The sequence below is a fragment of the Apodemus sylvaticus genome, chromosome 5 (genome assembly GCF_947179515.1).
Source record: "Apodemus sylvaticus chromosome 5, mApoSyl1.1, whole genome shotgun sequence".
Lineage (NCBI taxonomy): Eukaryota > Metazoa > Chordata > Mammalia > Rodentia > Muridae > Apodemus > Apodemus sylvaticus.
The window spans coordinates 111,904,797-111,930,733 of NC_067476.1; the positions used below are offsets into that span (position 1 = coordinate 111,904,797).

General features: G+C 45.2%; 1 protein-coding gene across 1 annotated transcript in view; it reads left to right on the forward strand.

The window, feature by feature from the left end:
* Window positions 1–1,573: 1,573 nt before the first annotated feature.
* Window positions 1,574–25,937, forward strand: part of Ttl (tubulin tyrosine ligase) — a 28,967-nt gene continuing 4,603 nt past the window's right edge. Inside the window, exons 1-6 of the mRNA XM_052183587.1 lie at window positions 1,574–1,929; window positions 4,487–4,565; window positions 11,606–11,838; window positions 16,882–17,017; window positions 18,052–18,321; window positions 23,211–23,354. Of these exons, the coding sequence (XP_052039547.1) occupies window positions 1,773–1,929; window positions 4,487–4,565; window positions 11,606–11,838; window positions 16,882–17,017; window positions 18,052–18,321; window positions 23,211–23,354 (1,019 nt within the window). The 5' untranslated portion in view covers window positions 1,574–1,772. The remainder of the gene's footprint in view (window positions 1,930–4,486; window positions 4,566–11,605; window positions 11,839–16,881; window positions 17,018–18,051; window positions 18,322–23,210; window positions 23,355–25,937) is intronic.

Genomic DNA, 25,937 nt, shown 5'->3' on the forward strand with positions numbered 1-25,937 from the left:
ATAGGGAAAGCCCACAGTTGTTTCAGTTGGGTTGAGTTGCAAAGCAAGCTCAGCAGGCAGGCTGCTCCTGTAGGAAACCAACTCTACTTGGGTCAGTCCAACTGTGGCAAACACTTAAGGTCTATTTAGCCTGTCAGGAAGGGCACATCAGACACAGTCACACTTCCGTAAGATGACAAGATGGCTCCATGTTGTCCCACATCTTGCATCTAAGTAATGCCAGCTGGAAAAGTTAACGACTTCCCACAGCTTTGGGGAGTTTTGTGTTATTTTTCTGTGCCACTGCTCGCCGTGACAAAAGAGACAAGAGTGGCCCCGTAAGTGCAGAACAGACCTGATTTCCATTTCCCTCAGTGTTAGTCTCTGTAGAACCACAGAAAATGGTGCCCAAAGTGGTGCCCGAGGGGGAAAGATAAGTTCCATCACTAAGAGAAGGAATGGTGTACAAAAGCCAAAACGAACAAACAAAAATGATGTAGTGTTGGGCTGGGGATGTCCTCAACTGGTAGAATGTTTGCTTAGCATGCACAAAGCCCTGGGTTCGATCCCCAGCTTAAGTAAATCCAGGGTGTGTCTATGGTACAAGGGCAGAAATGAGGAAGGGAGGGAGGGTCTTCACTGTGTACTCAGTAGATAAGGAGAGAAGGGTGGAGAAAGGCTCCTCTGTGTTACCCTACCCCCTCCCGGTCCTGAAAGCTAATTAAAAATGTGAAGCTTGGGTCGGCAGAGGGCATTTATGAGTGGAGTGTTAAGATGGTCGTAGTACCACCAAAGCTGATTTCCTCAGGCTCTCAGGCAAAGGGACAAAAATCCTTTAAAGAACAAATCTGCCACCACTCAGAAGGGGAAGCTGAGGTCCAGCGAAGGGCAAGTGGAAGAACGCTGGAGAATTGCAGGACTAGTGAGGAGTCAGGGCTTCCCTGGTCCAGTACGGAACTGACCCAGGCAGAATCCAAGGGAGCCCTCCTTGCACTGCCCCACCGCGGGCTCAGTTGTTGACTGTTTGACCGCCCCAACAGCGAGCGAGTAGATTGGAAGGGAAGCACAGCTTCACTTGGGTACTGGATAGGACCTTGGAACTTTAGTTTTTATTTATTTTGAGACAGAGCCTCTTGTAGCCCAAGCTGGCTTCAAATTCACTAAGTACCTGAGGACGACCTTGGATACCCGATCTTTCTTCCTCTGGCTAGTGCTGGGATGAGAAGCGTGCCGGATTTTACCGCACCCAGATCGAACCCAGGGCTCTGTGCTGGCTAAGCAAGCACTGTACCAACTGAGCTACACCCCCATGCCTGGGTCTTTTGTTTCATCCACCAAATCTGATTTTGAACTAGGTGGAAGACCCAGACAGAAGGCGGAAAGGGATATTTGCGGGCTATGGCGCAGCTGGAATCATTTCCCTTGGTCTCTCCACGGTAGTTTGCTACTACTGCAGCCACATTTGAGCCCCATGCCACCGGCCACTCACTGAGTGGCGGCCGGGGCGGGCCCTGCTTGGGAGCTCTAGCTGCAGCTGCCTGCAGACCAGCCCCGAGCGCCGCGCGGAATCACGGTCGTGGGCGGGGCGCCGGCGGTGGGCGCGGCGTCCGGGTGGCGCTCGCCACTCGGGCGGTGGCGCGGACGCCCGGGGCAGGCTCTAGGGTAATCCGGAGGCGCGTCCCGGGAAATAGGCAGACAGTAGGGCTGAGGCTGGGACAGTGTGCACGCGGGGCCGCTGGGGCCGCTGTGCCTTGGACTCGTGTGGCGGCTTCGGGGCGCGCTGCCCCTTCGCCATGTACACCTTCGTGGTGCGCGATGAGAATAGCAGCGTCTACGCCGAGGTCTCCCGGCTGCTGCTGGCCACCGGCTACTGGAAGAGGCTGCGGCGGGACAACCCCAGGTTCAACCTGATGCTAGGGGAGAGGAACCGACTGCCCTTCGGGAGACTAGGTGAGCCTTTCCCTCGTGGTTGCTGCGCGCCTGAATCAGAGAGCCAGTGCTTTTGTTTTTTAAGGTCATTAATCTTCCCCAGGCTCGAGCTCGCCCTAGCAGATCTAAAATGGGTCCAGCAAGACCTAAACCCGTAGCTGGATTCGGAACGGAGTCTGGGTGCGGTTGCCCTGTCTGCTGACAGTGACCTATCCCTGCACCCGGGGGTGTCGGCCTGGTTCCCCAGCTTCCTTAGGGGAACCAGTCATCTTGCTGCTTTCCGCTACCAAGGATTCCGCCCTGTGTGTTGTGGGCGTGGAGGGGGAGTTGTTAAAACCATCGAGGCTTGTGTTACCCGGAGGTCCAGATGACCCGGCAGGGAATTTGGGGAAAACTCACTGACTTACCCAAAGCAGGAGCTTCCGGAGAAGCTGGGGGGTGGGAGCTGTTCCTTTAGCTGCATCAAAAGTGTGCATTTACAACTGTGCATCTGGTGATGTTTTCTTACACGATCCTGGGTGACTTTTGCTCTCCTCAATCACACGGGCGAAGCTGGCTTGGTACCACTCTATTTGCATACTCTCCTAGGTAGGGACTGCAACTCCCTTTTAAATGACGTAATCTAGAAGTGGTCCTGATGGGTTCAACTGGCATGCCACAGACTTGAACTTGGTCTCATGCTCCCATCACTGCATCTTGCGAGGGTCTGCCTCTCTCTGGGTAGCTGGTTCTTTTACAGAGTTTCACTTGGGGGCGGGATCATTTGTATTCCAAGGAAAGAAGGGGAGGGGGACACCTCTACCTCAGAGAACACCCCAGAGAGTAGTGTCCCATGTCCTGAAGAGGGGAGGTTTTTAGAAATAGGTGTGGTCAGAGATGGATGAAGCTACAGTGAAAGCAGTTTGGAACTAACTGGCTATTTGGCAAACTTGCATAGGACATTTGGGTGACATTATAGCCCTACCAAGAAATGATGGCTTATGGAATGAAGTAAGTGTGTTAAGGCTTAATCTTACTGAAATAGTTCCCGGAAAACTTTTCATTATTACACAAGTTTATACTCTAACATGGCGACTCCATGGAGTGATGGCTGGGAGCCTCAGAAATCGCAGAATAGAAAGGGGACATCAGGAAACTGATGTCCTTGTGGTGGCTAGATTCCTCCGGAACGGCTCAGCAAAGAAAGTCCCACAAAACTAAGTTCTCCGAGAGGAGCTCCGGAGCGGCTGACTAGGTCGCTTCTCCTTACTTCCTGACTTTCTGGCTCCTCTGGCCCTTGGCAACGCCTGGTGGTAAGAACTTAGAACACACCAAAAGGCTCTGCCCAGCCTGGGGTGGGGGTAGCTGGCTTTGTTGGTGTGCTGACAGGTAGAAACCCTTTGGGATCCCAGTCCTGAGAAGGCAACACGAATTTAGCAGATGGCCAGCAGACATTTTTATGGACGAATATCCATAAATAAAAATATCCATTAAAGTGATTCTCCCCCCTCACTGTTGGGAGTATTCTCTTTTTGTCTTAAGTGGGCTGCATAAAACCCAAGGAGAAAGTGCAGAGAGTCAGGTTCAGGCGCTGGACAGCCGGGGCCAATGGGAGAGAAGGGACCAGGTCAACAGTGACTTGGGCCTGTCTTCCCCAGGGAGATAGTGCAGACCAGATAATGTCTGAAAGTTCTGATTTGGTTCTGTGCCATGGTTGGATTAATTATTGTTACCTTTGACACCCAACTCAAAGTCTGTTTTTAAAATCTTCCTTTTTGTTGCAAAGCATTTTGTCAGGGGTTAATTTTTTTTTTTAAATAAAACGTATTTTTGTTGTATCAGTTTATTTCTAATCATTTCATTTTATCATTGTGGTGACTGAACCCAAGGAGGGCTCACAACCCAAGGCCCCACATGTGCCAAGGCTGCCCAATAGTGCTAAGCTACACTCTAAGCTTCCAGTTGGGGGTTTTAAAAGGGTTTCTGAATAACTATTCTGAGAACTATTGAAATGTCTCCTTGTGAGACAGTGCAAAGACTTTCTCTGGGCCTCTGACAGCCTCTCCACTGCCTCCTGTCACTTTTTAGTGGCTTCTAGAAGCTCCTTGAAGTAGATAGCCCGTACTCCGTTGCCTTCTTTGATATTTGGAGAATGTGATGTTGAGGTGGATGGGTGGCTGTATTCAAGTAGCCTTGCTCAACAGATTGCAAGCTTATATGTGTTAAGCCCAGAGAGGACTATGCTAAGGGCCTGCGAGATACGAGATAGAAATACTCAATGCCCTTCCTTCTAATAAGAAAAATGGAGCCACATCACAGCTGACCTGCAGGTCAGTGTTGTTTCAGTGTTGAGAGTGTATACCGAGAGGAAGAGACCATGGGACAGAGGAACAAAAGTACTCCACATTTGCCTGAAATAAGAGACAGGGAAGCTGGGAAAGGCATGAGAGCAGGGGATCTGGGTAAGACACGAGGCACAGGGAAGCTGGTGTGACATGAGACACGGGGAAGCTATGGCACATCTGCCCTGCACACTCTGCTACGGACATTGTCACTTCGCACCTGCTGTTTCCCTTCTGAGTCTCTTCTTTCCTTGTAGGTCATGAGCCTGGGCTGGCACAGCTGGTGAATTACTACAGGGGGGCGGACAAACTGTGCCGCAAAGCTTCTTTAGTAAAGTAAGTGTTCCCGAAGACCTCCATTTTGGGTGTTTTATATAAATGGTTTAGCTTTCATCCTGAAGCACTTACACCAAGATAAGGGATTATTGTAAGGAAAAAGAAAATCTTTAACATTTTAAAACCAACCGATAGCAGGACTGTGGCCTCCTAAGTTGCTCTGATGACCGTTTAAGGCGTTGCTTGTGTCTCTTAAAGCCTGGCTGTCTCCTAGGTGAGGCTTCCTAGAAGCAGAGCCTGGCTCTCAGGAAGGGAGCTCTAGTGTAAAGTGATTTCTTGGAAGATTTTCAAGGCAAACCCATCTGTAGTCAAGGGGGGCAGGGTAAGGCAGGGCAAGGTAGGAGCCAAGCAAAGGAATGGTTTTAGCTTACCCCTGGGGTTCTGACCCGGATGACAGACACCTCGAGGTTGTCACATCCTGAAGCAGAGTGACTGAGCACCTGCTACGGTGTCAGTCAGGTGCAGTTCTATGTTTGCTTGGCATTTGCTCATCTAGAAACTTTCCAGTCCTTTAATTATAGGGAAAGGGCGGGCTGTGGGATAAGTTGCCAGGCATTTCTGGTCCCTGGAGAAGAATGTACAAGCCTTCCTCAGAAGACTCTCAAGCAGCGAGGGATCCCTGGGAAGATATTCAGACAGAGTGCAACTTGGTCATCTCCACCACCCACCCCTCTCTGAGCCCTTAGGGGTGGGGCTAGATATCACAAGGATGGTACCCTAAGGTGGAACTGAGAAGAATACAGTGACTGAGATCCAGGGTCAGCAGCCTGGGGTTTTCTTCAGCTCTCTGAAGAATCCTATTAACGGGCAAATCTTTTTATCCCTCTAAGCCTGAACACCTCCCTCGTAAAGCAATTATGAGGCTTAACCCAGGTGATGTGTAAGAGTGGATGCAGCACAAGGGCCTGGGACCTTGTTTGTGCCTAAACATCTGTGGGTGTAACGGTAGTAACTGCCTAGTCTCGGTACTTTTATTACAGTCATTTTCAGGTAGAAGCTCCGGTCTTGTCCCTAAGATCAGGGCTATGGTAGGTCTCCTGTACTCTTTCTCTGTAATTCATAAGCATGTCTGAGTAGTCAAAGAGTCTTCAGGTTTTGTTTTTGTTTTTGTTTTGTTTTCTAGACAGGGTTTCTCTGTGTAGCCCTGGCTGTCCTGGAACTCACTCTGTAGACCAGGCTGGCCTCAACTCAGAAATCCACCTGCCTCTGCCTCCCAAGTGCTGGGATTACAGGCGTGCGCCACCACCGCCCAGCTTAAAGAGCCTTCAGGTAAAGAGGCACTAGAAGATGGGATTCCATGCAAAATTCTGTCTTTACTTGCTAATGTTTCTTTTGGACTTAAGAGGTTGGGTGTTTCTCATAGCATTTTTGGATGTGCTGGTTCTGGTATCTTTTCCATTTCTCTGGGATGGGTTTTCATGATTTAACATCAACTCCTCAAACAGAGTGAGGTTTCCTGAAGTCTCTGTATAATTGTGTTTAGAATGTGAGTGGCCAGGGTGGGGAGAAGGCTCAGTAGTTGAAAGCACACACTGTTCTGCCGTAGTACCTGTGTTAGGATCTCTCACCCTTGACACACAGCTCACCACCGCCTCTGACTAGCTCCAGGGCATCTGCAGCCTCATCTGGCCATGGTGGGCACCTACGCCCGTTTGAATGTGAACATGCCCACACAGACACATAAAGACAAAAGTAGAATTCTGCTTTTATAAGTGGGAAGCAGAGGATGCTATAAAAATAATAGTGCTTTGCATATTTGCATACTCAACAGCTGTAATGAGTCAGAATGCAAAGCTGAAGTCATGACCAGTTCTATTACCATGGACAGCACTACCCTGAATCTCAGTGTCCCATTTGGAAACCGGGGTTCGACAATACCCACTCTTTGAGTCACAGTCACTTAGGATATTATCTGTAATGGCATCTTGAAAATGGCGACATGACCTGTGCTGGGTGACTGCTGTTAGCAGCAACTAAGGGCAGCAACTTCTGTTGCTCTCTTAAGTGTTCTACAAGGTACTTAGCAGTTCCAGGAGATGCTGGCTCCCTCTCGCAGTGTGTATCTCTGCTGTGATTGTGTATGGGCTGAAGGGATGCTAGTTAGAAGTGTGATCTCCCTCATTTTGTGGGCTGGAAGTGACAGGAAGAAGGAACGGGTTGTCAAAGGTCCAGCACAGAGCCCCAGGCAGGCTCTGGGAAGCCCCCTCAGCGTGCCTGCCTCAGCGTGCCTGGCCGTGCTGTTCTGTTTGTACCCATTAGAACCTTCCTTGCTCAGTATCCACTGCCCTGGTTTTGGAGTGTATATTATTTGAAAAAATTTTTCTGTCCACATTAACTATTCCAACTATATGTCATCTCATTATCTTAATATTGGGTTTAAAGGGGTATTGAACTTACCAAAAAGTAACTTTCAAATTTTTAGTTTGTTTAGCTAACATTCACATCATTGCAAGAAAACTTTTCTGCATTTTGTTACATGATAAAAATATGTAAAATCACGATTATTGAATGTTATGAAGTTGGATTAAGTGTTACGAAGTTGGATAATACAAATCATCAAACCTATATAGGTAGATCATAAAGTTTTTTTTCTTCCTTGAGCTGCAAATTTAGCTCATATGTGTATAATATGAATTTATGTGAGATTTTGTATAACACAGCTATTTAAAACACCTAAAAAATATTGAATGAAGTAAGGGCTTGTTGGGTGAAAATAATGACTTGGCAAGTATCTCTATTTAAAAGAAAATATTAATTGAAGTTAATACAGGAAAGTGCTTTCATCTCTCGCTAAGAGCCCATCGGCAGAGAACATTCATTAAGTTTACTGTCTTCTATTTGATTTTTTTTTTTTTTTTATTTCAATGGTTTCCTGAACTGGTGATTCATCATGACATGACATTTGCAAATGGATCCTGAGCCATTTGGGCAGCTGCAGCCATGATACTTTATATAGAGTGGGCCTGGGAAAACTGAGAAAGCAAATGTTTGCAGTTTGTATCTTCAGGGGCAGGAGAGCAGATGTTTCCAGTAGGTACCATCTGCTGCAGTGGAGTTTAGAAGGAAACATTAACATCCCAGAAAATCCACATTTTAACCCAGCTTTGAAGTTCTGTCTGTTGTAACAGAAAGTAATTTTTACACATAGACGAAATTCTTTGACAGATACAAAGTATTTTTTGTTTTTTTGTTTTGTTTTGTTTTCGAGACAGGGTTTCTCTGTGTAGCCCTGGCTGTCCTGGAACTTACACTGTAGACCAGGCTGGCCTCGGGAACTCAGAAATCCTCCTACCTCTGCCTCCCAAGTGCTGGGATTAAAGGCGTTGGCTGCCACCACCACCTGGCAGATACTAAGTATTAAAAGATGCCTACACCATGAGTTCAACATTGTTTAGGCCAGTGGTTCTCAACCTGTGGGTCTCAACTCTTTTGAGGGCCATTACGTTTCATAACAGTAGCAAAATTACAGTTATGAAGTAGCAACAAAAATAATTTTCTGGCTGGGGGTTCACCACAACATGAGGAACTGTGTTAAAGGGTTGCAGCATGAGGAAGGCTGAGAACCCCTGGATTAAGCTGAACTTTGAAAATGTTTTTCTGTATAAGCATCCCTGAAGTATTAATTGAGCACAGATCCTACTGGAGGTGGTGTGGCATCTGCTTATGTCATAGTTTATCTAAGGCTAAAGAGAACTGTAATATTTTAAGATTTTTCAATTTGTTTTTGATGTTAGAGTTTGTAGCCAATAGCTACTTGGAGCCTAACTATAAAACTTGAGAAATAACTTGTCTTAGTTAGGGTTCCTATTGCTATGATGAAACCCCATGACCAAAAGCAACTTGGGAAGGAAAGGGTTTATTTGGCTGATGCTTCCACTTTGTAGTACATCATGGAAGGAAGCCAGGACAGGAACTCAAACAGGGTAGAACCCGGGCGGCAGGAGCTGATGCCGAGACCATGGGCTGGGCCTGCTTACTGATTTGCTCCTTCTGAATTACTAAGCCTGCTTTCTTATAGAACCCAGGACCACCAGCCCAGGGACGGCCCCACCCACAGTGGGCCCTCCCACATCAGTCACTAATTAAGAAAATGCCCTATAGCCAGATCTTTTTGTTTGTTTGTTTGTTTTTTGGTTTTTGTTTTTTGGTTTTTGGATTTGGTTTTTTGAGACATGGTTTCTCTGTATAGCCCTGGCTGTCCTGGAACTCAGGCTGGTCTCGAACTCAGAAACCCACCTGCCTATGCCTCCCAGAGTGCTGGGATTACAGGCGTGTGCCACCACCACCCAGCTCCTACAGCCAGATCTTACCATGGGGGCATTTTCTCAGTTGAGACTCCTTCCTCTCAGATGACTCCAGCTTGTGACAAATTGACATAAAATTGGCCAGCACACTATCATTTCAAGTTTTTTTTTTTTAAAAAAGTAATTCGTTTCACCATCCATCCACATACAGTGGTTTTCTTTTTGTGTAAAAATGATAGCTATTTTATAGCTGACTGAAGTTACAAGTTTAGGTCTTGTTAAAAAGTTGTTGGCAGGCCACGGAATGTGTAGCTCAGTTAGAGGGCTTTCCTGGATGTGGGAGTCCCTGGGTTCTGTCCTCAGCACTGCAAGGGGGAAATTGTTTAAAAATTTTTTTTTGTTCAGGGATTGGAGAAATAGTTCAGTGGTTAAGAGCACATACTCTCCACTCCAGGGGTTGGAAATTTGGTTGCCAGAACCCACAGGGCTGCTTATGATCATCTGTAAGCTTCAGGTCCAGGCATCCTATGTCTTTCCCTGGCACATACACTCACACACACACACACACACACACACACACACACACACACACACAAATATTGTAAAAAAATATTTCTTTAAAGAATGATTTGGTTAGGTATTTATGATCTCAATCATGAATATCATTGGTTCTTTCTTGACTGTGGAGGGAAAACTGCACATCTGCTTCTTCTTCGCTGAAAACGTTGTCCTTCCAAACAGACTGCTCTTTCATTTTATTATGCCATGGACAGAGCAGTTGACACTGACTGTGAACTTGTGTGACTGTGGACGACATCTTTCCCATTATTTCATTTACTTATTCATTTTTCCCTTTACTCTTCTGGGCAGCTTCTTAGCTTCTGTGCCTCTTTCAACTTCTTAATAGTACACCTTTGTTTTATATTTTAAAATTGCCAATATTTATTATTCTTATTGTTTTTGTTGTTTTTATTATTATTATTTGATGTGAGTGCTTGGCATGCATGCATATGTATACCACATGCATGTAGTGCCCAAGGAGGCCAAAAGAGAATGTCAGATTCCCCGAAACTGGAGTCCCAGATGCTTGGGAGCCACCATGTGGGTTCTGAGAACTGAGCCCAGAGCCTCTGTGACATTATGCCTACAAGTGCTCTTAACCACTGAGCCATCTCTCCAACACCAATATTTATTTTATTTTTCCCAATATTTATTTTTTAAACTAGAAAAATATTCCATCTTAGATGCCTCTCATGTTATACATAGCTAGCTAGCTCTGTTCACTGTATAATAAATACATAACATTTCATCCATGCTCAGAAGAAAAGCACTGCTTGAGCTGAGTTAATCTGTTGTTCCTTGATAGAACAGCAATGCTTTTCTGTGTGCTTCTAGAAACAACAGAGAGGTGTGACCTGAATATAGCAATACAATAATAATAAAGGAAATGCTATCCTGCTAAATCAATAAAATTGTACTTACTGTGAAAACGTTATTACAGTGCATTGGTTTTTCTGGTTAAATTTAGATGTAGTTTGTAGTTTACTTCCTGAGTCTTACTGGCCACTCCTCAATTGCTCAGTGGTTACACATGACCCATGATGACCATAAGGGACAGTGGTGCAGAGCTGAACATGCAGAGAGCTAAAAGTTTGTTGATTTGAATTTGTTAGTCTCTTTGGGTTGAAGAAACTTTCAAATCCTGTTCTTTGTTTAGATGGTTTTATTTAAGAGTGTGTGTGTGTGTGTGTGTGAGAGAGAGAGAGAGAGAGAGAGAGAGAGAGAGAGAGAGAGAGAGAGAATGCAAACATGTTTGTGTACATGCTGATGAGCATGTGTATTGAGGCCAGAGACTAACCCTAAAACCCCAACTCTTACTCACCTCAGCTGTCACTATTCACCTTTTATTTTTCTGGGTGTGGTGGCACACACCTTTAATCCTAGCACTCAGGAGGTAGAGGCAGGTAGATCTCTGAATTCAAGGCCAGCCTGTTCTACAGAGTGAGTTCCAGGACAGCCAGGGCTATACAGAGAAACCCTGTCTCGAAAAAGCAAAAAAAAAAAAAAAAAAGTACTTAAACTACTTAGTGTTTGGATGATTTAGGATGAGAATTTAAGTACACTAGGAAGTTTCTCCTAGAGTTCTCTCCAACTGGACCAAGATAGTATTTTTGCTAGTTATTCAAATATTTTCCTCTCTTATTACTTTTTTTTTAATTGTAGACCATGCTAGCCTTGTACTCTAGAGATCCACCTGCCTCTGCCCCCCTATGCTGGGACCAAAGGTGTGCTCCCATTTTTGGGAGTATAACATTGGTTAGAAGGTGTCAGTATAGGGCTACAGAGAGATACATTTTAAAAAGAGTTAAATTCTGAGCCTTGTGGATTTTGTTGTTGTTGTTGTCTTGTTATTTCTTTGCTTGTTGGTTTTGAACCACAGTCTCTTGTAGTTCATGCTGGTCACTAGACCTTGAACTTCTGACCCTTCTTCTGTCCCCTCAAATACTAAGATTATAGGCATGCACCACAAAGTCTGGTTTATGTGGTAGTGAGGATTAAACCTGGGACCCTACTATACTCCTAGCCCACCATGTGCCTTTGAATGAACCAGGACAAGGCTTTGGAATCATACCAAAAAGTGATGCATTAGAGCCCTGTCCTTGGAGGTCCAGAGTGAATACAAAAGAAAACTGACTGGGTCTTAGCTTCTGGAAAAGCTTTGGGGGAAAGCACCCGCCTTTCTAAGCAAGGTGACAGCTCACTGAGAACAGACACTGACTCTCTGTCACCTGCCAGGCTAGTCAAGACCAGTCCGGAGCTGTCTGAGTCCTGCTCATGGTTCCCCGAGTCCTATGTGATTTATCCCACTAACCTCAAGACGCCAGTCGCTCCAGCTCAGAATGGCATCCAGCTTCCGGTCAGTAACTCCAGGACAGACGAGAGAGAATTCTTCTTGGCCTCTTATAACAGAAAGAAAGAGGATGGAGAGGGCAACGTTTGGATAGCAAAGTCATCAGCTGGTGCCAAAGGTAAGTTGACATTGCTGTGTTCTCTGTCACATGCAGGATCTTCCTGGGAGCTGTTCCGTGGCACAGTAGGTTTCAGTGCTGTTTCATTTCTTTGTTTTGAGGGCGGGGCGTGTAGAGGTCAGAGCACATCCTTCAGGTGTTGCTCTCTCTTTCTCCACGTGGGTCCCAGGGATTGCACTCAGATCTTTAGGCTTGGCAGCAAGCACCGTTACCCCACCGAGCCATCTCACCAGTCCCTACTGATATATGTAGATGAATGATTGCACGGAGAATCATCACAATCAGAAGACTGTCCAGTTTTTATTCTGGAAAAAAAAAAAGTTTTTAGTTTGTTTGTTTTGTTTTTTGAGATAGGTTCTCATGTAGCCTGGGCTGGCTAATGATGACCTGACACTCCTGGCCTGCTGTTTCCATCTGCCTGAGTGCTATGATTGCAAGCATGCTCTCCTGTGCTTGGTTTTTATTGGGTTCTGGGAATGAGATCCCAGGTTCTATGTATGCAAGGCCAATACTCCACCTACTGACCTTTAGTCCCGACCTTTTGAGACCTTCTGTCACCTCCTAATGTTTATTGCCTGAGTCTTCACTCGAGGCTCTGAAGTCAGTGGGCTGCTCACCGCCTCTAAAGGCATTACAAATGCAAAGTGTCTGACACAGAATTTTCCATGTCTTTTCCAGCCTGTCCGCCCAGCCTGCTCCTCCACATTTCCTATTTAAGGCATGATCCCACTATTCGCCCCGTCTAGGAAGCCTCAAATCTCGATCCTTCCTCTTTATAATCTGTGCCAAGTATATTAATGTCTTGCCAGGGCCACCTTCAAAATATGTTCAGAATTAGGTTCTTATATCTCTAACACTCCTGTTCTGGATCAGAGCCATCAGTCCCTCTAGCCAGTTGCTGCAATGAGACCCTCTGGCTAGCTCTCATCTTGCCAGACAGAGTGATGATGTAGAAATGCAAATCTGATCATGTTACTTCCTGATCCATTTAGGGCGGCTCTGGAGTCCTGATGGGAGCCCGCCCATTGGACGCTTCCCAGTATCTCTGAAGCCATCGCCCGTCCTTGGCCTTGCTCACTGTGCCCTAGACACAAAGACTGCCTGGGATCCCTCAAAATAGATAAATTTGCTCCTATACCTGGGATGTGTCTCCATCAACTCAGACATTGCCTTGTCAGAGAAGGCTCTTCTGGTCTAAAATGGCCCAGGCCTATTACTTTCTGCATCTTACTGTACCTGCATTGTTAGTGTCTTCCCAGGACTGTATCACAAATCCTGGCCATTCCCACTACACATTAGAAGCCCCACAGAAACACAGACTCTGTCTCATTTGCTTTTGTATCTTCACACATGCACTCAATAAATGTGGGGGAATGGATGCCCAGAAAGGAATAAGGCTCCTAATATCAACTCAGGCTCAGGAGAAGGCTCCTAATGTAATTACCACAGGTCTCCCCAGTAACTACTGTCATGTGTTCTTTTTAAAACCATTGCATCTTGAATTTATTTATTTTTTTTTCTATGGGTTGCAAGACCATCTGACCATCGTTACTCATTTCTGTCCCTGGTCGACTAAACTTCAACTTCTTTTCCACCAATCATAGGACAGGAAGGCATTGCTGGGAATCTCCCAAAAATGTGTGAAGTGAACTCATTTGTCAGAAGCCAGGGGCCTCACCTGCTTCTGCTTCTTTCTTGTAACTCTGTCTTAAGTACTATCTTTCAGTTTGGTTCTGGTCATAAATGGGGGACTTGGAAGAGAAATAGGCATCTGTGGTATTCTAGATAGTGGCCCAAGAGTCAGGGGGCCACTGGGAGGACATCATTGGCTCCTGGGCCCCACTGAGGCAGGACAGAGGGTCACCATCAAACAGGAAGTGGTGAACAGAGAATAGCATTTTGAAGAATTTTGTTTTAAGGCTTGAGGAGATGATGAAACTAATATACGCTTGTTAAATAAGTATTACTTATAGCTGCTTTACACATGGCACAGTCGGCTCAAACAGCACCAGGGCGACCCAGAACATGGCCCCCTTATTGTCCAATTAAAAGGCTCTTTTCTTTCAGATAGAAATTGAGCACAGCCAGGCAAATTATAAAGTACATGATACACTTAACACCCAGTCTATCATGTTTGTGAATTCAGATAAAACATTCTACCATCTAACCTAACTTTAAAAGCTACAATTTTATACTTGAATTATGTTCTGGTTTTAGCTTATATTACCATCTGAAAACCATCCTCTCAAATCTATATCATCTCTCTCAATGCTAAACAACTTGTGTTGACTATGAGACTGTAACTAGTCTTCAACCCTTTCAGAAACCTGAGAACAACTTAAATACACCTGAACATATAGGAAACACAAAACAGAGCTTCACATAAAATCGCCTGAGTATGTGATCTCCTCATCCGGGGAGCCCCTCCTGAGGAAACAGAATTAACACTAGAATACAAACAGCACCATAACATATAGTGACAGCAAAGGAAAATCGAAGAGTTAAGTCTTTCTCATCATGTGATTGCTTTTAGTTTTTATTGCCTTTCTTCACTAGTGGACAAGGCCTGGTTCATTCTCTGTGGTCCATTGCTCTTTCATATGAAGATGTGAAGAAAGCAAAATTAAAGCACAACTCCTCCACTTGTACTTCACCCCAGTCAGAATGAGGTCCTGAGGTAGAGCGTGCAGAGGCTCTGGAGGCCAGAAGTGCTGGGAGGGTTAGGAACAAGGTCAGAGAGCCCCTGCAGAGGGAAGATGGCTGTGTCCATGGGCTGAGGAACTCAGCGAAGGAAGGATGCCAGTTCAGCTAAACTGGTCTGCAGGGTTACTGTGTTCCCAGTTAAGAGAGCAGCAGGATTTTCCTATAGATATAAAGTTTTTAAAGTCCATATGAAAAAGCACAGGCCATTGAGTATGTTCAATGATCTTTAAAAAGATAAAGTAGAATCACTCACTCTGCTCATTAAGTGACACCAAGGCATACTGCTTCCCTGTAGTGTCCCGGACACTGCAGTGTGTCAGATGGACAGACGCAGGAATCTACAAAACAGGATTGAAAACTTAAAAGTAGATTCAAACGTATCTGCCCACCTGACTTTTGACAGAGGCAAAGACTTCATGTTCATTTCCTTTCCTACTGCTATGATGAAATGCCCTGGCCATACAACGTAAGGAAGGAAGGGCCAGTTTTAGCTCACAGTTCAAGACACAGTCCCATTACGTCCAGGAAGTCAGGACAGCAGGAGCTTGAAGCACATTGCCTCTAGTCTGAAGAAGAGAGCAGGGTGTGCCTGCTACTCCGCCCCCTTTCATCTCTACAGTCCAGAATCCCCTGCCCAGGATAGGGTCCCATCCACAATTAAGTTGGATCTTCTCCCTTCAGATAGTGTATTCAAGATAATCCCCCTGCACCTGGTGACCAGAGGCCTGCTTTCCCAGGTGATTCTAGAGTTCATCAAATTGACAACACTAGCAACTATCAATAAAAGTAAGACATGGCTGGGTAGCTCACTGGGTAAAGCACTTGCTGGGCAAGCATGAAGATCAGAGGTCAGATCCCCAGAGGCCATGTAAAATCCAGGTGGGCGTGGCAGCTCTCTGTCATCTCAGTGGCTGGTAGCAAGGGCTCCCTGGAGCTAGCTGGCTAGCCGGGCTGGCTGGAACAGCAAGTTTTGGTTTCAGCCAGAGACCCAGTGTAAAGTATATAAGGCCAAGAGGGGCAATTTGAGAATGACACTGAGCATCGACCCCAAACCCCTGCATACATGCACACCCATAGTACATGTGTACAGACATGCACACGTGCATCCCCCATACAGAAACATTCACACATGTGCATATTGCATACTTATATATATATATATATATATGTAAAAATAAAATAAACACTTCAACAAGTGGTGCTATATACTATACATAGTCACAGAGAAAGCATGAACCGGTCCTCTGTCATGCATCAAGCCAGATCTAATTCGTAGTTCCTGTAAACGGTAAAAGTCAAATTGAGCGAGAGACTGACTGGCAAAGAAACTGTAAAGTTGATACCAGTACATGTTAATCCGAAAGATCAAGGACTGAGAAATTAAACCTTATCAAAATAAAGCTTGCTCTGTGAAGCCTCCTTCGAAAACTTGGCGCACCACGAAGACACGAGTGGCCTGTGCCGTGTGATGCAGTTTATAGGAATGGGAGGGAGATGAAGTCTGTGGAGACAGTGGGTTAGGAGTTGTGAGGAGCTGGAAGGGAAGATGGCTACAGAATTTCGAGGGGGTGGGATGGTGAAATGTTCTAAAAATAGATTCTGATGACAGTTGAACTCTTGAGTATACTAAAACCCATCGAATTGTATACTTTAAAGGTTGGATTTCCTAGTGTGTTGTATCTCAATTAACTTGTTCTAGGCCATGTCACTTGTCATAGTTGATGGCAGTTTCCTTGCCTTCAGTCTTCTCTGACGTGCTGCAGGGCATGCTGCCTTGTGGCCATCCCATCACTCTGATGCTCTGGTGTCCCTGCCTTCCTGGCATTTCTCATAGGGCATCATCTTAGACGAGAGTTTGGTGATCACAGGCAATAATCCATATTATAACTGGTACCTAGTGACAGTGATATTTTAACCCTCTCAGAAACTGTATCTATAAAACTGATATTTTGGGCCAGAGATATGGTTCAGCTATAAAGGTGCTTGCTGCTAAACCTGGCAAACTGAGTTCAATTCTCCAGGACCCACATGGTTGAAGGAGAGAATCAACTTCTTTGGAATCCACACAAGCAGTATGGCATAAACATATACTCACAAAAAATAAATAATTCTAATAAGTTTGTTTTAAAACCTGAAACTTCGTAAGTTAACATTGAGAACACTATATGGAGAGGTCAATGGGATAACCCTGGAGAAGGTGGGAGACTGCAGGAGGGGAGGGAGGGTGGTCAGGTCGGCGGAACAGGCTACCTCCTGTGCATTTTTCTGTTTCCTCTGGCTTTGGTCAGGATCTGTGCCTCTCGGAATGAGCTGGGCTAGAGTCCATGCTTTTGTTTGCAGGTGAAGGCATCCTCATCTCCTCAGAGGCATCAGAGCTTCTGGATTTCATAGACAACCAGGGCCAAGTGCACGTGATCCAGAAATACCTGGAGCACCCTCTGCTCCTCGAGCCCGGGCACCGCAAGTTTGACATTCGGTAATGTTCAGAGTCCGCAGCCTTCACTTCCGTCATCTTTTCAGAGTGGTAGCGCCTGGTGAGGTGGTATGTCTCGAATGGAACATTTGCTGAATCCAGCATGTTGCCACACTGAGCACAGCTGAGCCTCTCAGAGTTGTTACTTCTTTTTGTTCCTCTGTCTAGAAAATGTTATTAACGTTATGATGCTGGCCAAGATACCAAAAGGCAAACACAGTGTCTTAGTCAGGGTTTCTATTCCTGCACAAACATCATGACAAAGAAGCAAGTTGGGGAGTAGAGGGTTTATTCAGCTTACATTTGCACACTGCTCTTCATCACCAAAGGAAGTCAGGACTGGAACTCAAGCAGGTCAGGAAGCAGGAGCTGATGCAGAGGCCATAGAGGGATGTTTCTTACTGGCTTGCTCAGCCTGCTCTCTTACAGAACCCAGGACCACCAGCCCAGGGATGGCACCACCCACAAGGGGCCCTCCCTCCTTGATCACTAATTGAGAGAATGCCCCACAGCTGGATCTCATGGAGGCATTTCCCCAACTGAAGCTCCTTTCTCTGTGATAACTCAAGCCTGTGTTAAGTTGACAACACTTGCCTCACTATTGTGCTAAGCCGTTAGTTTGGCTAACTTATGATTTGCCTTATATAACTTTAGAACCTTCTCCTTTTCTATACCATGCCATGCCTACAAAGTCATGGCGTGTGCCAGGTCGTGGCACACACATTTAATCCTGGCACAGGAGGTAAAGGCTGGCAGATATCTTCAAGAAAATCTCTAACCCAGCCAGGGCCTCACAGCAGGACTCTGTCTCAAAGATGGATGGATGGATGGATGAGATAGATAGATAGATAGATAGATAGATAGATAGATAGATAGATAGATAGATAGATAGATAGATAGATAGGCAGGCTGAATGGATAAAGTAGATGGATGGATAGATGGATGGATGGATGGATAGATAGATGGATAATAAATCAAGGTGTTAAGGTTATGTATAAAAACCTGGTATCTGAATAAGACTGTTTGTTGACTTGCAGAAGCTGGGTCTTGGTTGACCATCAGTATAACATCTACCTCTATAGAGAGGGTGTGCTTCGAACTGCTTCAGAACCATATCATGTTGATAATTTCCAAGATAAGACCTGCCACCTGACCAATCACTGCATTCAGAAAGAGTACTCAAAGAACTATGGGAAATACGAAGAAGGGAATGAAATGTTCTTTGAAGAGTTCAATCAGTACCTAACAAGTGCTCTGAACATTACCTTAGAAAGTAGCATTTTGCTGCAGATCAAACACATAATAAGGTAAGTTCACTGTAACCTTTCTGGTTTATGTTTCTTCTTGAAGGAACTTGGGGTGCTTATACCTTTTAGGGAATTGCCCTCCTTAAGCTTCTAATTTATGGGCAGAGAACATTTGTAATTTTCCTGTATTTTTATTTTACAGTCTGTAGAATATATCTGTGAAAACATTACTTCATTTCTTCTAAGTTTTGATAATTCACATCTTCTCTCTAGTTTACTTGGATAGATTAAATCTTTTTTTTTTAAAGCTCAACTTTAGCTCTAATTAACCATCATCTTTGTTTCTTATCATTTTTGTTATCTCCTCCTGTCTGTTCTTTGAGAAATTTAATGTCTTTCTTCTACTAGTTATTTAAGGTGAAAGGTTGGGTAATCAATTTGAGGCTAATACAAAACTATAAACTTATTTAAAAGTAAAAAAGAAAGAAAGACAGACATACACAACAGCAAGCCATGCAATATTTCAGGTTTTTCTGCTTTCCACAGATTATATGAAGCTATATTTATATTTTCATCATATCAAAATCTTTTTATTTTCCTTAATGCTTATATCCTGCCAGTGTGACGTAAAATATTTTGCTTGTTGCCCACATGTTGGTAGATTTGTTTCATAATTCCATTATGATCATGGGGGCACTGTGTGGTTTTTATTTATTTATTTTTTTTAGGTGTGGATATGTGTGGTGGGTGTGTCTGTATGTGTGTCACACATGTATGTGCAGGTTCCTGTGCATGTGTGTGAGTTCACATGTGTGCTGGAATGGGGGGAACCCAGCCTGTATCTTATATACTGGAGTTCTCACTTGAACCCAGAGCATACTGATGTGTCTGCTCTAGCAAGACAGCTGGCTGTAGGGACCCTGTGTGCATACCTTGTATTTAATAGAACTTGTGTATTTGTGTTTACCTGCTCCTGACTAAGAGTTCATTTCTATTGCCTTTTTTTTTCTTGATTCATTTCCTAGTATACCTAGGAGTAGTGCTTTACTGTTTACTCTTTATTGTAGGTTACAAAATCTCATAATTTAAAAAAATGAAATGTAATGCACTGAAGTATGGATCAGTGAGTTTTAAGTGATGATCATACTCATCTAACCATTAAACAAATTATGATTATAGATATGATATAGATTATGATTTATAGTAGGCAAACTCCTTTTAACCCAGTATCTGGTAGGCTAAAGCAACAAGGGTCGAGGGCTCCAGAAGTCTGGGCTATAGGATGAGACCATGCCCCAAAATAAGTCAGTCAGTCAGTAAATAACTAAGTAAATTTATATAATGAGACCCTGCCTCCAAAATAAGTAAGTAAATAGAAAGAAAATCAAGAAATAAGAAAGAAAAATAAATCCAGCATGCCCAGAGAATCCTTGTAACTCCCTTAAAAGATTCCTTGACCAAGGTGGCCTTTCCTTCCCATCTTTATGGCTACAGAGTCATGGGTGCTCATTTTAAACCGTGTGAATGGAGTTGCTTATGGCTCCTGTTTTAAGTTTGGCTCTTGTTGACATCGCAGTGCCCTATTTATCTACAAAGCAGTAGTTTTTTTCTTTATGACTATGTATTATTCCATTGTTCAGCTGTTAGAAAATGTGTGCCTTCAGCAGTTGACGGACATCTGGGTTTTGTGCCTTGTATTTTAGTTTTGTTCATCTTTCGTTTTGTTTTTCTTCTTGTTTCTTGTGTTTTATACTTTGTCTGGTAGTCATAGGATGGTTAGGAAATAAAATAAAATAATGCAGAAGGTATCCCTACTCTAGGAGGCTTTTACTGGGCACTTTCTCGCCCCCTGCTGGCTGTTCCATGCAGTGCAGGGTGCTTCTTTCTCAAACCAGGTTATCTTTTGCCCCAGCCAGCCTCCTGCAGACTCCCACTGTAGTCAAAAAAGGGTGCACTGCCTGCAGCTTCAGTCAGTGTGAACCCTTACTGAGGTTATCCATCCTAACCTCCTAGCAGATAAAAAGTGTAATTTTGTGTGTCAGATTGCAACACTTGCCTTTTTATCTTTTCCTGTTGGTTCCCCTTTCACTAAACTTCTGACTTTTAAAAATTATCATATTTTAGGGAGCTGGAGAGATGGGTCAGTGGTTAAGAGCACTGACTGCTCTTCCAGAGGTCCTGAGTTCAATTCCCAGCAACCACATGGTGGCTCACAGCCATTTGTAATGGGATCTGATGCCCTCTTCTGGTGTGTCTGAAGACAGCTACAGTATACTCATATGCATAAGATAAATAGATAATTCCTTTTAGAAAATTATCATACTTTAAATATATTTTAATCAAAACACTTTTAAATGAGCCAATGTGGTGGTGTGTTTAGCAATCTTGAGGAGCCAGAAACGGGGAGAATGGAGCAGACATGTGAACAGTCAAACATTTCACCCAACAGTCAGCTCTATTCAGCATATCAAACAGTTTATCAGACTCTGAGAGTTGAGAAGAGTCACCTGAGTAGAATGTACAATCACAAGGACAAGCCACACGAGGAAAAAACATACTTTTTTCCATAGAGGCATATAAATTATCTCCAGGACAGTCAGGACTACATAGAGGTCATGTTGAATATCTTATGTAATTATTTCTGTGAACAGTTGAAAGGCTCTAAGTAGGAGTAGGTAACTATTTCTCCCGACTTTGTAGATAAGGAAACAATTTTGGCTTAGGAAACACTTGAAAGTATAGTAGTATATACATCTATAATCCTCAGGAGTCATTGAGGATTGCTATCAAGTTCAAGATAAACCTGGTGAGCTCTAGGCCAGCCAGGGCTACATAGCCAGACCCTACCTCAAAAACAACTGTGTCTGAGATTGTGGCCTGTTTTTAGACAAGATTGGGCATGTTCAGGGTAGTGTGGCAGTAGACCTGGCCTGTCTTTAGACCTCCTGTTTCTTCAGTATGTTTGAAGTCTCAATGTGTTGAGGGAAATATTTAAAAAGTAGAACCAACTCATTCCCGTACTCTATTAAAAAGTAGAACCAGGCCTCTGTCCTGGTGGCCTGGCCAGCCAGACATTGGCAGGCAATGGCCAACCTGTTTGTATCTTGTGGAAATTCTGACTCTGAACTCCACAGTCTCTCCACCCAGCTCACTAGGTTCCCACTGGCGAGTTGCTAATCATGCCAATCCTGTGCTTCCAATCCCCCACAGCCTTTGTGGTGCACATAAGGCAAACCCACACTTGCCCACCATACCTTTCTCTCTTGAACCCAGACAAACTGCCACGTGAAAGAACACAAGAAATGCAACACAAACTTAGATCAGAAACAATGGTGACTCGACCTCTGGATGCAACAACTAAAACTTAATCTTGTAAGCCTTATTAAAATCTGATTGCTCCGGTGGTGGATCCTTGCAGATCTGCTATGATACTAGGAAACTCTAGCAGCTACATCTTACCCTTCTGCTGTCCTGATTCCAAAGAGAACTCTCTTCTGCTTCCTCTCTTCCTCCATCCAACTGGAAGCCCCACCTACTTGCCCAGTGATTGGCTCCTTTATTCATTAGGGGATTGGTTCACAAGAACAGCACCAGGCCCTCTCACAACATCAACCTTTACTTCTTTCTGTGTTATTAAAATCTTCTAATGAAAAAAAAGTAGTTGGTACTAATGAGAATTTTATCATAGATTTTGAGATTTAGTTTGAATACTTGTAATCTTAAATGTCCCATTAGCAGTAGTTGGCAGCAAATCTGAAGCTAGTAAGAGAAATCTTTTTTTTTTTTTCCCCCGAGACAGGGTTTCTCTGTGTAGCTCTGGCTGTCCTGGAACTCACCCTGTAGACCAGGCTGGCCTCGAACTCAGAAATCTGCCTGTCTCTGCCTCCCAAGGGCTGGGATTAAAGGTGTGTGCCACCACTGCCCAGCTTAGCAAGAGAAATCAATGCTGTCCAAAATTCTCTTTTTTTATGTATATTTTATTTATTTATTTATTTATTTATTTATTTATTTATTTATTTTTGCTTTTTCGAGACAGAGTTTCTCTGTGTAGCCCTGGCTGTCCTGGAACTCACTCTATAGACAAGGCTGGCCTCAAACTCAGAAATCCGCCTGCCTCTGCCTCCCAAGTGCTGGGATTAAAGGCGTATGCCACCACCACCTGGCTGTATATTTTATTTTTTGTATATGAGTACACAGTTGCTATCTTCAGACACACCAGAAGAAGATACTGGATACCATTACTGATGGTTGTGAGCCATTGTGTGGTTGCTGGGAATTGAACTCAGGACCTCTGGAAGAGCAGTCAGTGCTCTTAACCACTGAGCCATCTTTCCAGCTCCCATACCCAGCATTCTTTCTGCATCTCCTGCTTTACCAAGTGCCAGTCCAATCCTCAGATGGCAAAATATAGGGATGTGGTCTGGGGCAACAGCTCAGTTGATAAAGTCATTACTGTGCAAGCGTGAGGACCCCAGTTCATGCCCAGCACCCCTGTCTACTAGAGCCTTGTGTGGCAGCTTGGAACCTAGGTACTGGGGAGGCAGAGACGAGCAGATATCTGGAGCTCACTGGCCATCTGGTAATTCTCATAAACAGTGGTAGCAACAGCTAGCAACGTTTGCACTGATGGAGACTCCTGGTGACTTGGTGCTGAGCTGCCTGTAGTGGGGCCTGAGCTAGCAGCTTTGACCTGGAAGAGCAGGGCAGGGCGATTCCATGCATCCCTAACAACTCACTTGATGAGTAGCCTTCCCTTGAATCATCCGTTGGTGAATTTATCAACTTAAAGAGACAAGTTGAAGCCAATTCCTGTGCACACTTGGAATAGGGTCTTCCAAACCGATTCCTGTGCACACTGGAATAGGGTCTTCCAAACCGATTCCTGTGCACACTTGGAATGGGGTCTTCCCGCATCGTCTTATGTGTTCCTTCCTCCTTCCTCCCCACAGGAGCTGCCTCATGAGCGTGGAGCCCGCCATCAGCACCAAGCACCTCCCTTACCAGAGCTTCCAGCTCCTCGGCTTTGACTTCATGGTGGATGAGGAGCTGAAGGTCTGGCTCATTGAGGTCAACGGTGCCCCAGCGTGTGCCCAGTAAGCCCAAACCCTTTGCCTGTGTTGACAGCCAGAAGTTGGGTGTGCACCTTGGGTCGTCTGACAAGGTCAAGCATGGCCCCTTTGGTTGCTGTCAGGAAAGCATTGTCACGGTGAGGGGAGTCCTTTGGGAGACATGATCAACATGACAGCCGTGCCTGGTCGGAGGGCTTAGCTGAGCCATCTCCCTGTGGTTTTATGCTACCAGGGTTTCAAATAAAACTAAGATGGGGATGGTAGGTTAGACCTGTAATCTCAGCGCTAAAGAAGCTGAGGCAGGAGGATCACTGTGGGTTCAAGGCCATCCTGGGTTATACAGTAAGCCTGTGCCCAGGATGTATGAATGAGATCCTGCCTCCAAACATGAAAACAAAATGAAAAGGAAAACAACCCTCCCCCCACCCACACCCTAAACTGTTAGAGAAGTCCTGGCATTGTCATGTTCATGTGACAAATTGAGTAAGCCGGCCCATGAGCAAGAGACTGTGACGTTCAAGGGCTTCTCAGGCAGGTGGTCGCACAGTAGAGTCTGAGCTAGGATATAAGGCAACAGGGCAGTGGGGAGACTGTTCAGGGGGACACAGGGGCCTTGCTCTGTGCTGTGTTGTTCCCTCCTGCCCCTTCTATCAAAGACCCATGGCTCCAGAGTGCTCTGCTCCATCCTCCCCTCCTGATGCTCCATGCCTACTCCCCAGCATGGCTGTGGAGGCGCACACACACACACACACACACATACACACACGAACATGCACACACACACACACATACACACACCCTGCTCCCTTCAGGAACCAGTCCTTGGACTACAATATTTTCAGGGCTGCCCCATCTTCCTCCAGGAAGCTTCCTTAGGAACGATGACTCCGCCTTTTGTCCCAACAGCTCCTTAATGTTCTCATTTCCCTGGGGCAGCTTTGGAGGAGGCCACCTCCCTCTTGCAGTCTTTCTTCTCTTTGGCTGAATCAGGCCCTTGTATACCAGATGGGGCTGACTGTGGGGTTTGCGAGCAAGCTGGAGTCTCTCTTCCTCACCGAGGACCTCAGGTTCTGGTGCTGGGTGGCCCTTCTGATTCACTTCCCTTGTGTGTGTTCTTGTTAAACTTCATAATAAGGCCACCAATTAGTGCAGCTTCGAAACTCTAGACCCATGTCTGCACCTGCCTTCCCCAGGTCCTGTGAGGATGTCTGTGGGTGTAATGGGGAGCGCCCACCCCTTGTCCTCCTCTCCAGACTTTCCCATGGCTAGGGAATGGGGGAGCCGCCATCTCCCTCCTCGGGAACTGAGAGCCTGCTTCTGCTCCCATGAGCTCAGTCTGCGGGTCCCGGGGTCTCTGTCTCTGGCCGCCTTGGTCCTCTGTCCCTTTGTGGCCAACACCTGTCACTGGAGGAACTTTTGCAAAGAGCCTCCTGACTGGAATTTCTATTTCTGCACCACCCCCATAAAATCCTTCCTTCCCAGAGCAGCCTGTGTGAGAAAATAGAAAGCACAGCCCCTCCCCTGTGAGGCTGCTGCCTCACCTCCCTCTACCTCCAACTAAAGACGCCATTCCCCATGACAGCTCCTACCAGCTGTGGGTCTTTGGGCTTCCATGACCTTCCTGTGGAGTCCCTGTCCCCTCACTCAGGCCTTCCTTGAAGGTGCTCCATGTTCTCTATCCAGAGCTTTAGTATTACTCTCGTTGTATTAGCTGTTATCAAACAGCTGGTTTTTGTTTTCTTCATGGAATGTTCATACCTTGATGTCTCCAGCTTCATTTTGGTTTGGTTTGGTTTGGTTTGGTTTGGTTTGGTTTGGTTTGGTTTGGTTTGGTTTGGTATGGGTTTATTTGTTTGTTTAGGGGTTTTTTTTTTTTTTTTTTTTTGGTGGCTTTTGAGTCTTCAAGCCTGGCTCTGCCTGCCACACGGCTCTCTGTTCACATTCTTTGAGCAAGCCGTACTTCCTGGTTAACAGTGTTTTCCACCCACCTGATCCTTTTCTTTCTTTCTTATTATTGTATGTGCAGGGACACATGTGTTACAGCATGTGTGTGAATGTCAGAGGGTAACTTTGTGGAGTCAGTTCTCTCCTTCCCCCTTTGCATGGGCTCTGGGGACTGAACTCAGGAGGCCTTGCTTACGCCAGCTGCACTGTGCCATCGCCTGCTGAGCTCTCCCACCAGCCCAGCACTCAACCTGATTTACAGTGGCTTGGGTTTTAATGAAGTAGAGACATCTTTATATTGTCTCTTATTAGCTAGAAATATAATGCTTAAATGCAAAGGATTTCTTTTTATTAGGTCCAATCTTCTGCCAACCCAGATTCTTCTAGAGACATGGTTTTATTTGTGGATCCAGTGATGTGGGCCTGGTGGTGTGAGACACCCGTGCCACCCTGAGTCTTCCTGTGTCACCAGTGTTTAAGAGGCGAGTTGGGCTGGCCACCTTGAAACGGGCCCTCGCTCCAGCTCTCCTCGTGAGAGATGCTCACGGCAGTGATTTATGTGCACGGCATATTTTTGTAGCCGCGGTTCTTAGTGAACTAACCTCTTCACTGAAGGGCTTCCATGTCTCTGTCCCTTCAGCAATAGGAGCTTGAGTAACTTGG